We start from the raw sequence: 16,751 nt of genomic DNA, 5'->3' as shown, positions 1-16,751 counted from the left end.
CCACAGCCGGGTACTAATTGCCGGCCCAACCACCCTCGCGGCGTAAGCCCTGGTGGCAGAAGGGCTGGTGCTGTTAGGCTGTTCGGCGTGTGCGGCTGCCGGATGCCAGTAAGTTCCATTACCTTCGTGCGGCTAGAGATATCTTGAGAGGTGAAAAGGCTTGGACTCGCTGGTTGCGGTAAGAAGCTACATCGCGCCACGTCTGACTCGGACAACACGGTCACACACCTCTATATATACGCTGGTAAGTGGAAGCGGGAGCTGGTGTGTATGTCCTTGCTGTGGACGTGTTCTAATCTTCTACTGACAATACAGAAACTATTTTTCTGTAAAGGCTAACATTCGCTCTTAAATAGTATTGCAGTAAACTTCAAACAGGCTCCCACAATGCGAGAAACTCGTGCCCAGCGCAAATTAGAATCTATGTCGACCATGGAGCCGCCGCAGTACATAAATGAACAGCAGAAAGATGCTAGTGCAGCAGGATTAAATATGGAGCGGCCTGCTGAGCTAACAAACACTGTCATCCACCCAGCTGAGGTACTACCACTAAATACTATAGTACCACCGCCTACACTATCTAGCGGTTCACCTCATATGGAACAAATAAGTGGTAATTTGCACAGTGCAATGCTGAAACCACTTAATTGCCTTGCTCGAGTCATGGATCGGGAGATTTGCCCTCAGACACTGCCCTCTACTGTGTTATCAGTGGACGTACAGGAGCAGGAAACTTGGCTGCCTGAGGAGCTGCATTCAATAAATGACATGAGCGGCAGTGGTGGGGCTACCCTTGCTGAAGAGATAAATAAAGAAGGATCCTACCTTAGATATCATGTTGCCGGGGCAGGGGGGCCTACCGCTGTGGACGTGGTAGGTGGAGGGACCCATCCAAGGATTATGGAGCAGACAAGCTCCCCTGCTGAAGCAACTACGGTGACAACTTTAGTTGTTTTGACGGACGATGTTGACAAACTGCCATGTGAACACAGTGTATTTGCTGGTGACTGGGCCAAGCATCAGATATCCATGGATGGTGCGACTTCATACCTGAACTTGTCCACTAATCAATCGCCCAACCCCACTGGAAATCCAATGTCCTCACGGCCTAGGTTCTATAGTGCTGTAGATACAGCACCCTTCATTGGCAATACCAACCATCCGGCAGAGGATACCAGCGATGACGTATTCAAGGGTAAGAATGGCTCAGAGTCAAGTGGGGAAGATGTTGTGTTAATAAAGAGTGTGACACCATCACGAGTGGGAAGGGTGGTTAGCCAAGATCAAAATCAAGAGTCAACTAATCAAGATCGCCCTACCCCCTTCATTGACCTGAAACCTGGATCGGAAAGAAGACATTCTTTGGAGGTAGTTAACAAACTCTTAAACGCCCTCACACGCCTTAATGCGGAAAGAGCCTCTAAAAAATTAGCGAATTGTGGAGTGTCCATGTCGGAGTGTGAAAACATTGGTCCGTGTGTTGATGAAGCACCAACGATACCACAGCCCATACCACAATCACGAGAAGAAAGCTCCGTATTGAAACGTAGGAGGCTAATCGAGAGCATATCGCCTAGCGTCAGCTGCTCACAGAATAAAAAACTGAAAATGGCAACTATTCCACTAAACCTCTCATCACCACTCTTAACAACTAACACAACACAGCCAGAACCCATTAAACCCTTAGCCGCTACTGTTTCCTCAACAGACGATGACTCTACTGACTCATCGATAATGGAACGCCCATACCCAAAGATTAGAAGACCTGTGAATCGTGATAGGATACATCCACGATCTATTAATAACGTGTTAGAAGAAAGGGACACTGCTTACCATGCCAAAGATTTACAAGCAACTATAATTTCATCCATGACATTATCCATTGCTCCATTTATCAAAATGTATGAAAATCTTAATGAGAATATAAAAGAGCTTTCATCAGTGGTTGCTACAATAAACAACAAGTTGCTTAGCATGGAAAACAAAAACTTCCACTGTAAAGAAGTGCTTCATGAAATCCATCGAAAAACCGACTGGGCCATAGAAACCCTTGTTGAACATGCCAAAAATGCAAATTTGGACAAAAGATTGTTGGCCGAAGTCGCAAAAGAGGCATTGGGGATTTTTCAACAACAGAAAAAAAAAACGACCAGCAAACGGACGGGACTGGTTGTCCGGCTAATGGCCGGTTACCTAAAACAGCTAATCCAACAAATGTAGAACGCCTCACTGAACAAGACTGTGTTAATGCTACACGGAACACTCAAAAACACCCTACCGGCCCAGCACAAGATGCTACCTTAAGCTCACCGTTACAAATGGAAAACGCACTGAACCGTCTGAGCCCTGTTGACAGCGAGGTACGCTTATTACAAACACTGAAGAATCCTGGTGGTGTATCAGCATCGGTGGCTGCTGCAAATAGCACACTTGCAGTTGACTGCCAACCTGTGAACGTTCCTTTAAAAGAACTAAACAAGGTCAGCAGTGGTTTCGCAAACGCTATTAAGGAGTCCCAAGCGGCCTCGAATTTGGCTCTTTTAAATCCGCAAGTGCCATCGACCTCAACACTACCAGCCATTAGGGAAGCAACAAGCACTCAAATGCCAGCTACGCCCCTTAATGGGGAGGTTATTGCCATGCCCGAACTATATAGCATCTTCAAAGGCCCATTGGACACCCAAAAGACCACTGCAAGCAGTGCACAGCCTAAGAGCGGCTTGACTAAAAAAAAGTAAAAATCAGCCGCAAAGGAAAGCCAAACGCAATGCTGACTCAAGAAAATTCCTGCGTCATCTTAAAACAGTCAACGTAACGGTTAACGGACCCTTGCATGGGGCCGAAAACGCTGGAATAAAGGAAGGAGTACACGTAGTACCAGCTGGCCCAATCATTTTAGAAGAATCTATAAGTAACAGCAGTGATGGCACTGATCTCCTAATAAATCTTTCAACATATAATGATGAAGAATTGGTAGAGAAGGAACCTGCCATGCCACACCCCTCGAGTGTGCTCGAAGAACCTATTATGATGCAATCTATAATTGCTCCAGAGGGATCCATTGTGCCGGCGGTCCAGGATGACATAAAAGCATGTAATACGGTGACACTGGCCGTAACAAAGGATCAAATTACAGCGAGCTCCTTGACTTTCCCATACAGAAAGTGCAAACTTCTCCAACCACTATCCTCGCTACAAAATGCGAAGAATCGTTTGGAACCTATATTTACGACACTAGAGGCCAAACGAAGATTAATTGTTGCCAAGTCGCAAATCAAAGGCCGGGTGCCAAATCCACAAGATGATTGGGAGGTGTTGCATGATACTGTTAACGCGCAAGATCAAAACAGAGAAATCTTCTCTGTGAATAATGGTCATTCGATACCGCACAGAAACAGACAAACTTCATGCCTTAAGACAGGAATCGATCTAAAGATGCAAACAGTGAGGCAGAGTTACAAAAATGTGTACACTCCAAAAGTCAAAAACAAGGGAAGGAACTCACAAGCACACACAACTCAAGTGCCACACCGACTCCTCTTGGAACAAATTGAAACATCTGACGATTTAATTCTAAATCGACATAATGTGTTATGGCTGTGCCATTTAATTCCAAGTCTAAGAGCAATCGAATCCGCGGATCTAAAAATCGTTGAATTCTTCGATGAGAAGAAAAATGATGCTGTGATTTTACACCCAGAGTCTAAACTCACAGTGGAAGCCCTGTTGGACGCCGGCCCCGTATTAATATCACTGGGGTTTGACATAGCGAAAATCAAAGAAGACAGTCTGGTTCATCCGAAGACAAGACAGATTTGCAAACAGTTGCGGCGACAAACCATCCTCTGATTGAAGAAATAGAAACAAACCAGGGTGAAACCAAAGCTGGCAAGTCGCCGTTGGGTTTGCATCAGGTATCTTACATAAAGGATCCGATAAGAATAACGATTAACGGAATGACAAGCCCTCAGCGCACAGGGGTTGATACAAAGAACCAGGAATCTTCAAGCAACAGTGATGACGACTGGACATGGTTGGCTGCAACCATAAATAATCAATCGGAGAAGTAACGCCAGGAACCAGAGAACCCTGAAGGATGCACTCTGGGCTCATGGAATACCCGTGGCTTCTTGCACCTCTTTGAAACATTGTGGGCCAGTGGATTGGACATAATATGCTTACAAGAAACTTGGCTATCGCAAACTCCGCTGCTGGAAGGCTTTGAGGTGGCATTTAATCCAGCCATAAAACAGGCAAAAGGCAGACCGATGGCTGGCCTGCTTGTGGCCACAAAAAAAGCGTCCGGCCTCCAGATTGTGAACTCTTTTAATCCATCCCCTTTTATCCAGGTTGTTACCATCACTACACACCAAAATGGATGTAAGGCACCTTGTCTATCATTAACGAATATTGGAATCATCTGGCCAAGGACGACTCACTTTTTATTGATCAAATTACAACACTGATCGATGATCTCCTAACAAAGGAGCTGCCACTGGACCTAATTGTATGTGGAGACCTAAACATTATCTGCGCCCAAAACGGAGATAGAACCGAGCTAAAAGATAAGAAGGCGCACAAACATGAAAGAATAGCAGCGCAGTGGTGCCTAGAAATGGAGTTTCGTGGTCTATCAATGCTCAACGGCCACACTATTGGGGACATTCCTGCATGTCCTACTTGGAGAAGACTTGATCAGGCCTCAGTACTTGACTATATATTCGTTTCTGAAAACATCCGCAAACGGACAAAAAAAATGGAAGTCATCAAAATGAAGCATAGTGACCACGATATGGTTCAATTCATATTTGAACTGCCTATTCCGTGTAATAAGGAAAATTGGGGCTTTGCGGTTACTGCTGGTTCCAATAGGATTTGTTTAAATTTGTTGGATACAGAAGTTATTGCCATTACACACAATTTCCAACATGGCTCAAAAGCTCTTGAATATCGAGACCTCCTGTGCGACTACGAAGAACAGAAACGCAACACACATCGCAAGGGGTTTCGAGCAAAACACAAATTTGATATGGCTGTTATGCAACGAAAAAGAGCCATGCGACAAGAACTAAGGGCCATAAAAAACACAAGCAGTTTAACTAAAAATGAGTGTAAACGAATGATTAAACAAAGATATCGGAACTGGCACAAATCGCATGCCGCAATTCTGGTGCAAAATGACTCCGAAATTATGCTACAGAAAATGTCTGGTAAAAAATCGGCTGAGTACTGGAGATTGATAAACAACAGCTTGGCGCCTCAACATGCACTACAAGCCAACGCAGTCTTGGAAGAAAAGTGGATCGAATTCTACTCGAATCTATATGCTAAAGATCCATCTTCCACAGCTTGGGTATATACGGCGCTAAAGAAATGGGATTTGGTGTTTGAGCGTCTTGACATACTTAATGTAATTAAAAATGTGCACGACTCTAGAGCACCCGGGCCAGATGGCTTAACCAACTTCACACTCAAGAAAAATCCAGAACTATGGACGGACTTCTGTGTAACACTGTTCGAAAGGGTTATTAAGAACTGTTCGACCCCGAAGTCATGGAAAAACGCGGTGGTGGTACCTATCTTTAAAAAAGGGGACCGAACTAATCCTCGAAACTATAGGCCTATAGCGCTACTTGATGTTTTGGGGAAAGTCTATGCAAGCCTTCTACAACAAAAACTCCTCAAATGGGCCATATCCTCAAAACACGTAGATCCCAGACAAGCGGGCTTTGTAAAAGGAGTAGGATGTGGGTTGAATTTGCTACTGCTAAATCTGCTAAAAATGGATGCATTGAAGTCAAACACAAAGATATACACGGCACTAATAGACCTGTCACAGGCGTTTGACAGCATAAACAGGGAACTGTTGTGGGAAAAACTTAAGAGGTGGAACTGTCCTTCGAGTCTAGTGGATGCAATCCGGGAGTTACACACAGGCACTTCTATTAAGATTCGGTTGGATGAGAAAGGCACGTTGTCTGCTGATATTGCTACATATAAGGGCGTGAAGCAAGGCTGCCCATTAGCAGCAATTATCTTCAATCTCTTTATCTCAGATATAAAGCAAGCATTCAACGGTGTAGTTACCTTTCCTCCAAAACTTTATGGAACCTCAATAGAATATTTGGTCTATGCTGATGATCTCATTTTGGTGGACTCAACGCCGATTGGGCTCCAGCGAAAACTCAATTGTCTTGAGCATTATACAACAGAAAACGGCCTTAAAATCAACAAAGAAAAAAGTGAAATTCTGATTTTGGAAAAGTTACAGGGAAACAAAGGTAAAAAAGGAAAATTTTGCTGGCGAATTGCAAATGAGGACCTACAAATCGTAAAGAGCTCGACCTACCTGGGCATGAAAATTAGCGCCAGTAGAAGAGACGAACCGTGGTCCATTGTTGCAAAAAGCAAGTGTCGGCAGCTGGCATGCCAGACGCAATTAATTAATAAGAAATTTGGCAAATTTTCGCTAAAACCTGTCATCTTATTTTATGAGCAAAAAGCGGTACCTGCACTTATATACGGCGGAGAAAACGCATTTGGTTGCGCAGAGGACTTGTGGAAATCCCTAGAAAACATTTTTTGGTCCCGTGTCTTGCAGCTTCCAAAGGGTACATCAACAACATGCCTACGGTATGAGCTAGGGCTCATATCAATCAAAGCAAGAGTTACATGGAACCTCCTAAGTATATATAGAAAAACGATGGTCAAAACTCCGGTGCCGCAATTTGAATTACTACATAAGTCTGACAAAGACCGAATCACTTCCACTTTGTTCGACTGGAACGTCCTCTGCAAGGCTCTACTAGAGGAGTATGGCATTAATCTCTCACTGCTAATAGAGAATCCAGTCATGGCTAAAACGACAATCTGGAGAACTGACTGGATATCAACCTGTGATTTAAGAGCGAATTCAATTCTAATGTGCGAGGTACCGGGGGAAGCAAAAGCCTATGGTCAGCGACACACATATCTAACCTGCTTACCAGATCAATACTCAAGAGCTTTGTATATGCGATTCAGAATGAATTTGTTCTTAACAAAAGAACGTTTGGCTACATGGACAAAGTATGCTAACATTGATCCAGTATGCAGATTCTGTAAAAAGAGCAAAGAATCCATCAAACATTTAGTCATGAGTTGTCTTGCTTTTGAACATCAAAGAGAAAGACAATTTGGAAAACTGATCAACGAGCATCAATTCATGAATACAGAGGATTGGTGGAAGGCACTGTTTGAGGGGAACAACAGAGCAGTTCTATTTGCTCTAATAAATTTCCTTTGATTGCTGAAAAGTATTTTAGATATAGAGAATGAGAAACTGGGTTTACGTAATTAAGAAAACTGTTACGGAGTAGGAACCTGGCTTATGTGTGTGAAATTAAAATGTTTCAAATTGATGAAGGGAACTAGTAATTGAAAGGAGAGACTGGAAGATTGCAATGTGTTGTTATTTTTAAGGGTTTGAATAAACCAAATAAAAAAAAAAAAAAAAAAAAAATAAGAATGTTGGTACTGGGAAACTGTTTATCGTTTGTCTTTTGGCATGTAATCTGATTGTGTAACTTTTTTGGGCTACCGTGCCAGAAGCGCTGCCATTCCTTGTTTTCGTCTGGAACTTTGGGGGTTTCCAGCCAGTGCTAAAAGTCTCCTTCCTGCTAAGTGCCAGCGTCCCAGCATCGACTGGCTTTTTTCTGGAAGGCTTTCTTTTTGCGATTGGTGAGACTCCTGCTGTCGGCAGTGTGCAGTGACAGTCGCTGAAACCGGCCTTCCCCTGTCTGGTAGAGTGTTCTGAAGAGTCCTGCTTCGGTGCATGCAGCACCTCAGCATCCTCTACTGGATCCAACGGTGGGAAAACCTACCCCCAGCGACCTCCATTGGACCTGCCAAGTCCTGTGGGAAAATTGGAGTAAAGGCAGTGAGTAGTAGCAATATTTACTGTTGACCCAATCTCCTCCATTGTAAAGTTTGTGAAGAACTTTGCTTCATAGTCCATTCCATTGCTTTTTAAACGTTTGTTGAAAAAGCTGCCCTACAAGCTAGGAAAGTTTTACTTAACTGTAAATAAATAGAAATAATAATAATAATTTAGCATTTTTATAGCGCTACGATCCCTCGGGTATCTGAGCGCTGCTTATTACCCATGGTGTGTGGTGCTCATTTATTGGTCTCGGAAGTATGAAAGGCTGAGTTTGGCCCTGCCGGGATTCGAACCTGCGTCCGCAGGCTCTGCACAGATGTCAACGCGAGCGCTCTACTGGCTATGCTTTCGGACCAGCTAAATCTCATTGAAAAACTCTTGAAATAATCTTCACACCCACAGGAACATTTCCTAACTTTGCCCCATCTTCTAAAGGTACTTTGAACTTTTGGGCACAATGCTCCATTCAATTTAGGATTGGACTCATAAACTAGGGCTGCTATTCCTGTGAACGGGATATACAATTACTTAACTAGTTGCCTTTCCTTTCAGGTGAAATGTATGAATTGCATTAACAACTGTCTGTATATATGTTTTATATTTGAGTGATGTGATATTACATGCTTCATTCATTTTCCTAGTGTGTTTTTGGGCATATAAATCATTGTGTGAACTCATCGTGGACTCCTGACCCCACTCACCTCTCCTTAGACTTAGCCTTGAACACTCTCCATGCATACCTTAATTGTTTTGCTAAACTCTGACTTCTCCTGTTCACTGTGACCAGGGTGGCATCCTAAAATCTGTCCACCAGGCCATAGTTTAGAAGTCCATCTTAACATATACACATCCATAACTCTCATAAAGAAATCAAGTTGGGACCACAAGAGCATCTCACTCTACATGCCTGTTTCTCCTTCGCTACATCTCTGAAATCCTTGAGGGTTGTCCTCAACTGCATAGTTAACTATGCTGAGGAACACTCACTCGATGACCACTTCCACTGTAAATTCTGGTCCAGACACTCCAAAGGGTCTGCACTCATCCATGTCACCAATTCTCTGACCACTTTCTACCAATTCTGCTTTGCCTCCAGTCTCAATATTCTAGATGGCATAGGGAATTTTTGCTGCAGCCGATTTAATAGAGGTAGAAATAAAGGAATTATTTTACAATAGAGTTTGCTGCAAATATATGTGAGGGGTAGGCTTAGGTGAATAGTTTAGGGGGATTTAGAGTGGGGTCCCCCCCACCCTGTATGTATTTACAGCAAAATCTTCCAGTGAAGACAATTTGATGATTTCTACTTCGATGAAACAAAATTCAAAGAAATCACACAGAACCTACTAGAATTTGCTGCTGCCTTTCATGTTGTGGATAATTACTCTTTCCTTCCTTGCCTTAAAGGACGAGATACTAGACTGGTTGTCCTCCTATCACTCTGAAAGCTACTTTTCCATGTCATGGGACGCCAGCTTCTCTTTCCAGACTCCCTTTCCCTTGGATCTTCCTCAAGGAGCAGTCCATGGCCCATGCCTTTTCACACTTTACACCTACTCTCTGTGTAAACTCCCTTCCTCATTTGGCTTGATAAATATCACTTTTTCGCCAATTATACTCTGATTTCCGGCCCTCCCCCTTCCTTCCCTCCTTCAATCTCACATTATTTAATCAACTGCCTAACTCACATAAGCAACTGGATGGCTCTATGCTGCCTCATGCTAAACTCTTGCAAGGAAATACTTTTTTCCCTGCTGCAACAACAACCAGACTCTCCCATCTCTTCCCATAGAGGTCACATCCATGGGGTTCGCTTTGACATAAACCTGGGACTCTACCAGGTCATCACCGCCACTAGAAAGTGACTTCACCTCCTACACACTGGAAAAATTCACCCACTTCTCACCATAACTAAAACATTTATCTCCTCTCTTGTGTTCAGCAAACTGGTCAATTGTGTAATCCTACTTCTTGGTCCACCCCACTACTTTTCTGCTTCCCTCATCAACAAAGTCCTCAACTTCGCGACATACACCCTATGAAACCTACACAGATCCTCCGCTAATGCCTACTTACCCTTAGGGTGGATCGCTCTCCATGCAAAATTGTGCTCTTTAAATTCCTGCAACAATTCTATAAATCCATCCTTGGTCTTGCCTAAACTACCCTGCTAAATGCATCTCACTGTAATCTCCCTCTTTAATTCTGCGCTATTTATCTCTTCACAACATATGCGCTCATGCCCCTGTGCATCCTCCATCTTTCGCTTCTTTTCCCTACTCTAATCCCCCCTCTCTTTGCTCCCCTAACCTTCTCTTCAGTGGAACTTACCAAATCACGCCTCACACTGCACCTTCTAGCCTAACAATGGAAGGGGCCCTCCCACGCCAAAACACACTGCACCCTCCTATCAAAACGTTGCCTTTATAACTACTCTATTATTTGTAATCTATAAATACTGGCATCAGGCTCTCAATGTGATAAATACTGTAATGCCCTTCAATCCCTGTAGCTGGTGTATGTTCCTAGTCTCACTCCTTCAACCAGCCGTTATGTCCTTCAATCCAACAATACTCTCATGCAAAGGCACCTTACCTAGGTCGGCCTCTGCTCTCTGTAATGTCTACTTTTCAAGCCATTTCTGTTCAAATTGATGGCATGTTCTTAAATACAGCAATACAAATGGACACAAACATCTGTCTGATCCTTCGATAATGTCGCATTAATTTGCTTAGAACATTTAGACTTCAGGATGTTGGCACATCAAGCTATGAGCCCACACATCCACTTTCACACGCTGGTCCCAAAATATGTTGTACAGTTAATTTTTTGGTCTTCATGATTTGCTCTTTATTCATGATCGTCTCTCCTCTCTTTAGGACATGGATCCAAGGTCTTCAAGTCCAGCCAACCTTGCACTTCCATTCCCTGGCCTAGAGCTAGAGGATACCCGGATCGCTGCCCCAATGGATTCCTTTGCTGGTCTCCAGATGGAATCTCCTTCCTCACTCCAGAAGGATTCACACCTTCCCTGCTTGCAGCCAGACCCTCCGCTTGCTCTTGAGATGAATTGTATATCTCGCATTCCTCGATTTGAGGTAACCCCTGGCATAGGTATGGATTCCTCTTCTCACTGCATCCCACTGAATGCTACCTCAGATGGTAAGGCAGATTCTCCTCTCTCCAGTCCTCAGCATGGATCTGCTTCACCTTCCGACCAACTAGATTGTGCTTTGTCATATTGTCAGCCTGAGGCTTCTCCCAAAAGTCTACTTTCAGACACTTCTCTTCAGTTGGAGCCACCTTCTCATCCCCTTCTGCTAGACGCTCCATCCCCAAAGAGCAGTCCTGACTCTCCACAGTTGGATTCATTGTTCCTTTATTCAAACTCTTCCACTATTCCTCAACCCATGGAGGACGACGCCCCGCAGTGTTCTGCAGTTTGCCCATCTCCCCCACCCATGTTGATTCCTCAAACTCCACCTCCCCCAGCAGCTTCACCTTCGCCCCAGGGCTCCCCAGATCCAGATAGCTCAGAGACCTGGCCGGAGAATGACCTTGGTGAGGCTTTGTCACCGTTTGATGATGAGCGACTACAGGAGCTTGCTTTCAATGGAGAGTTAGACCTCCAGCAATATTTCAATGGCCAGTTGCTGGGGCTGGCTTCTGAATTTGGTGGTGCTGGGGAACATGGACGTAACTCACAGAAGTACCCATGTACTGTCTGTGGCAAGCGCTTCCGCTTCAATAGCATTCTGTCACTTCACATGCGCATCCACACTGGCGAGAAGCCTTTCAAATGCCCATACTGTGGGCATCGTGCTGCCCAGAAAGGAAACCTGAAGATCCATTTGAGAACACATCGGCTCGGTCCAGAGGGACCAGTATTGGGACGGCTGAGCGAAGAGAACCGCCTGCTTCTTGAGCTTGAGGAGCGTGCATTGCTACGGGAGCGCCAAACCAGGGATGTCCAGGGGAAATGGAACCACCCATTGACATTGGTCACTGCAGACCCTCCACCTGAAGAAGAGGTGCCGCCCTCAAACTCTCTGCGCAAAATTAAAGCCCTTCCCTCTCGCTTAATACCGAAAGCTGCAAGTAACCCTTTGTCCCTCCTAGAGGAAGACCCAGAGGAAGACCCAGAGGATGCACCACCGCCTGCCCCACCTACAGCACCTCCTGCACCCTCTTTTTCAGCACCAGGCTTCCGTTGCCCCTTCTGCAAAGGAAAGTTCCGGAAGGAGTGCGAATTGGAGAAGCATGTCCATATTCTACACAAGCCATACAAGTGCACTTTTTGTGACTTTGCTGCAGCGCAGGAAGATGACCTGGTGCAGCATGTGGAAAATGTGCATGTGGTCAGCCCACCAGAGCCCGTCCCCGCTCCTCCTCCACCACCGCCCCCACCCCCACCCCCAGTTGTGGAAAAGGTGCCACCTGCCCAGCCACCAGTGGCAGGGTTCCGCTGCGAAGTGTGCGGGCAGGCTTTTACTCAGTCCTGGTTCCTAAAGGGGCACATGCGCAAGCACAAAGACTCGTTTGATCATAAGTGTCAGGTCTGTGGCCGCTGCTTCAAGGAGCCATGGTTCTTGAAGAATCATATGAAGGTACATCTAAGCAAACTTGGATTGAAGGTGGAGAAGCCCGCTGGTACTACCACCAGTGCTAAGCCTAAGAAGGATCTAGGCCTCGTAGGATACAATGCCTTCTACTCTACCTTCCTGCTTTCTGCCAACCGGCCCTCCAAGGAAGAGAAAAAACATGGGCGTGGAAAACTGCTGCCACCCGCAGAGAAGAACTCTTTCCTGGGGTACCTGAACCTGCAGACACCGGCAGATGGGAGCTGCACAGAGCGCCTGCAGGCCACAGCTCGGGCAGTTGAGATCTCCCAAGATGGCCGGGTACAGGGTTGGCAGCTGGTAGGGTCTGCAGGAGAGCTGGAGCCATGCTGGAATGGTGGTGGCACAACAAGCAGTACACGCTTAACACAGAAGCGGGAGTTGAAGAATCAGATGCATGTGCTCCGAGCCAAGGAAGCGCTAATGACTCCTGTAGGTACAGATAGGCGGGATTCCCTGGAGGAAGATGATAGAGGGGCAGCTGGATACAGGTGTCCTGAATGCAACAGGACGTTTGGCACTTACCAGCAAATGGCGATCCATGCCCGGAGTCATATGGGTCATGACAAGGAGTGGCCAAGGGGTCGGACACTGGGGAGCCTGGAGCCACTGAACAGCGTGGTCAGCCCCCGGATCTCTGAGTGCAACTCCTCTAACGGGAAGTTCCTTGCTGCTGGCGGCTCATCAGGAATGGCTGGCCAAGCTTCTACATTCCCAGGTAAAAGGCAGATATTTCTGTTTACCCACAATTTCTATTTTTTGTTGATACTTCTGACACCCTCCTATCTTTTGGATGCTTGTACAGTTTTATTGTGTCCTCATGTTTTGTTTCCTAAGATGTTGGCTCCTTAAGACACTTCTTCTTGGAAAGAATTAAACAATTTGTCAGTAGACAAGTCTGTAGGAAGTGTATCACTGGTATAGTCAACCCACTGAAAAGTAAAATCGGTCAGGATTTCAGGCTGCTAGAATAATTGTATGGGGGAAATGTGTAACTGATGGGCGAGTTCAATCGCAATTCACGATTCCCATTGATCTGGTTGGGGTATTGTTATACTTGATAGATGAATATTCAAACCAAGTGTGTAAAATGTGAAAGTGATAACTGTACAAAAAAGGATTGCTCTTAAATGATTAGTGATCAATGAAAACACCACTGTGACTGTGTGCGTGAACATATAAAAGATTTATTGGGAAATTTAGCATATTTATTTGAGTTCCTGGCTTGTTTGCTATTCAGTGGCTCAACCATCCTAGCCCTAGTCTGGATGATGGTATGTATGTAGCTTCATCAATGAGTCTCGCTCAAATGTTGTCAACTTCATTACTTTATGAAAAGATTAGCAATGTATTCAGGCCAGTGCATTAACTCAAACTCTGGCGTGGTAATATTGTAATTCTCAGATTCCTTGTTGCTGATTGTCTAATATCCAGAATTGAAATAACAGGGAGCAAAGAACCCTAGAAGTGCTTAACAGACTAGTATCATGAGCAGTATGCACTCATTCTACTGCAAACATTTCACCACAGATTGATTTTTTAACTGCATTGCTTTTAACTGAATTGTTGCTGCAAAATGCAGGAGGGCGTGTTTGATGCACTGTGAGATGGGAGGTGGAGGAGGCAATCTCAAAAAATCGTAAACGATATTGATGTGAAATGTCTGTGGTAAAACACATAGAACCACTAGGAGCTAATTTTGTCCCAAGACGAGGTGTGCCATAATTGCAAATGTGCATGTGACATTATACCTGTTCTATTTTGGGGTCCTATACAAATCTGGTAATCTTACTTCTAGTTACAATAGGTGTTTCAATTATTTGTAAACTATATGAAGCTGGCCAATTTAATTAACAAACCACCTTGCATGTTTTGGGAACTTACAATACCTCAGTCATTTGCTAATCTTAAGACTAATGCCAACCAAATGACTATTCATTCATTTTGTTTAAACCGGATGTAATGGTAAGGAGTGGATTTTCCCTACACTTTTGCGTTCCTATATTTTGGAGTCCTCCAAAATATACTTAGCATAATATCTGTAACTTTATAATTCTAGTTGTTGGGAAAGATGACGGTTCTTGACTCTCAAAGTTTAAAATGCTAGAGGCAATATACCGTACTACCCAGTTGTAAATAAGCCTCACCTGGTGACTGGCTGGTGTCCAATACTCATGACCTACATTTTTCCTATGCTTCTCAACTTGTTAATTGATTCCAGCAATTCCATTAATAGTTTGGTTCCACTTTTCCCAAATACAAGATTATTGTGCAACCCCTTTCAGTGTCCTCTCGGAAACAGTTCTGAGAGCCATTAAAAAAGAATATGTATTAGGGAACTAACATGAACACTTGGACAAAGATACATTTTCATCAGAGGACATTGTATATATTGGTTTATCGCTTGATTTTGCTTGTGTCTTAGCCAATCCTTTTTCTCCAATGTCCTCTAATATAGGCACGGGACGACTTCCCCAGGGACTACCCTGCATATTCGTATACAGGAGAGGATGATAATTCTAGTAAAACACATTGGTTTAACTTTGCAGGTTTTCCTCTTCTTGAACTGCCCTTGCCTTGGCCTCTTAGATCTGCAGTTTCTGAAATGTGCACATGGCTTACTGTGTGTATCGGGAGAATGCTTTGTTGTGCTGCATTTTGTGGGGGAGGATATATGTCAGTTGTAGACTGTGCGTATGTCAAAATTGAGGACTTTTATCTAGAGGGAGGACTGAGTGGAGTGTAAGGCCAAGGAGTAGACTTGAGAGGTAGTCCAGTTTTTTTAGCACATGAGTGGAGATTACAGTTTTTGTAGAGTGGTTATTAACAGGACACATTTCCTAGGTGTTGAGATTAATACGAGTGGCAGGGGCAGTGGTAGTGATGCATTTTTGCAGTTGAAGGTTGATATCGGAAGACCCCAAGATTGCGAGCTTTGGGTGAGGGAGAAAGGTCAGGCGGAAAGGAGATTGGAGAGGGGAGGGCATGGATGGCATTGGAAGCAGGACAAAGAGGACTTCTTGAACTTTTCAGCATGAGATAGCAGAGAGCCATCCAGTGACAAATTGAAGTGAGATGCTTCGTAATCCGTTCTGAGATGGCTGGGTTAAAGGAGGGAAAGGAGAAAAATATTTGTCATCGGCAAAAAGATGATCCTGAAAGAAAAAGGTTGTGCAGTCTTCCTAGTGCAGAGGTATTGAGTGTGAAGAGCAGAGGTCCAAGTACTGATCTTTGGGGGACACCTGACAAGGAGAGGGGTTGACATTTGCCAGTTCCAAGACGTTTTAAGGGATCAACCTTGCAGGTAGGAGGTGATCATGAGGGCAGAGTTGCAAAACCGAAGGTCTTGGAGAGTGAGGCAGAGAGAAGTGGTTGTCTGTGTCGAAAGCGGCAGAAGGGTCCCAAAGAAGGAGTAGGAAAGAGGGTGGTGAGCATTAGAGAAAGGTTGGAGACTTGCATGAGTGCAGTCTCAGTGAAGTGTTTACTACACAAGCCATATGAAAGTGATCTCCAAGGCCATCATCCTCCAGGTACTTGGTCATCCGGTAGAAGATCACTAGCTCAAGGACTTTTGGGAAAGGGGAAACTGGGCGATAGTTTGCTGGGGCATTTGGGTTACCAGATGATTTGTTCAGAAGTGGTAAGACTTTTGCAGATTTTAATGAAGCCGGGAAGAATCCAGCTGTGAGAGAGAGGTTAAAGAGTGCAGCGTGATGAGAGCAAGTGACTTGCAGTCTTTGACCATTGGGGGAGCAAGATGGGTGCTAATTCAATAGGAGAAGTAGAGGAAAAGTAGTCCAGAGTCAAAGATGTAGCGTGAACAGGAGGATGGTTGCGGCGGGAGAGAGCGGAAAGGCCTGAGAGTCAAGAAGTGTAGAGATTTTAAAGGAAAAGTAGTGAATGAAGTCATTGGCAGAAAGGGAGCATGCAATGGATATTGGCTTGGGAGGTGTGTGCTAAGATTGGAGGGTAGATGAAATGTTGCGGGGGTGACTGAAGGGTGCATATGAGGTTTGTGAAGTAGGAGTATTTGGCAGTCTAGTGCAGAAGTTTCGGCAGCAAGGGGATTTTTGTAGCTAGAAGCAGCTTAGGTGTCCATAATTTGTGCCAGCATCGTAGGTCACAGCACATGTTTGTTTTAAGGGTCTGAATTTCAGAGTTGATCCAAGACTGAGGAGGGGGATGGGAAAGTGTTGGTCGAATGGAGTCAT

General features: G+C 44.6%; 1 protein-coding gene across 6 annotated transcripts in view; it reads left to right on the top strand.

The window, feature by feature from the left end:
- The window catches only part of ZNF219 (zinc finger protein 219), a 584,109-nt gene that overhangs the window by 358,639 nt on the left and 208,719 nt on the right, over positions 1–16,751 (top strand). For all 6 annotated transcript variants that reach the window (XM_069633700.1, XM_069633701.1, XM_069633705.1 and 3 more), the window contains exon 3: positions 10,801–13,258. In XM_069633700.1, the coding sequence (XP_069489801.1) occupies positions 10,801–13,258 (2,458 nt within the window). The remainder of the gene's footprint in view (positions 1–10,800; positions 13,259–16,751) is intronic.

This window comes from Ambystoma mexicanum, chromosome 13, assembly GCF_040938575.1.
Source record: "Ambystoma mexicanum isolate Mex_15411 chromosome 13, UKY_AmexF1_1, whole genome shotgun sequence".
Lineage (NCBI taxonomy): Eukaryota > Metazoa > Chordata > Amphibia > Caudata > Ambystomatidae > Ambystoma > Ambystoma mexicanum.
Note: the sequence above shows the minus strand (reverse complement) of the source record. Positions and strands in the feature narration are given on the sequence as shown.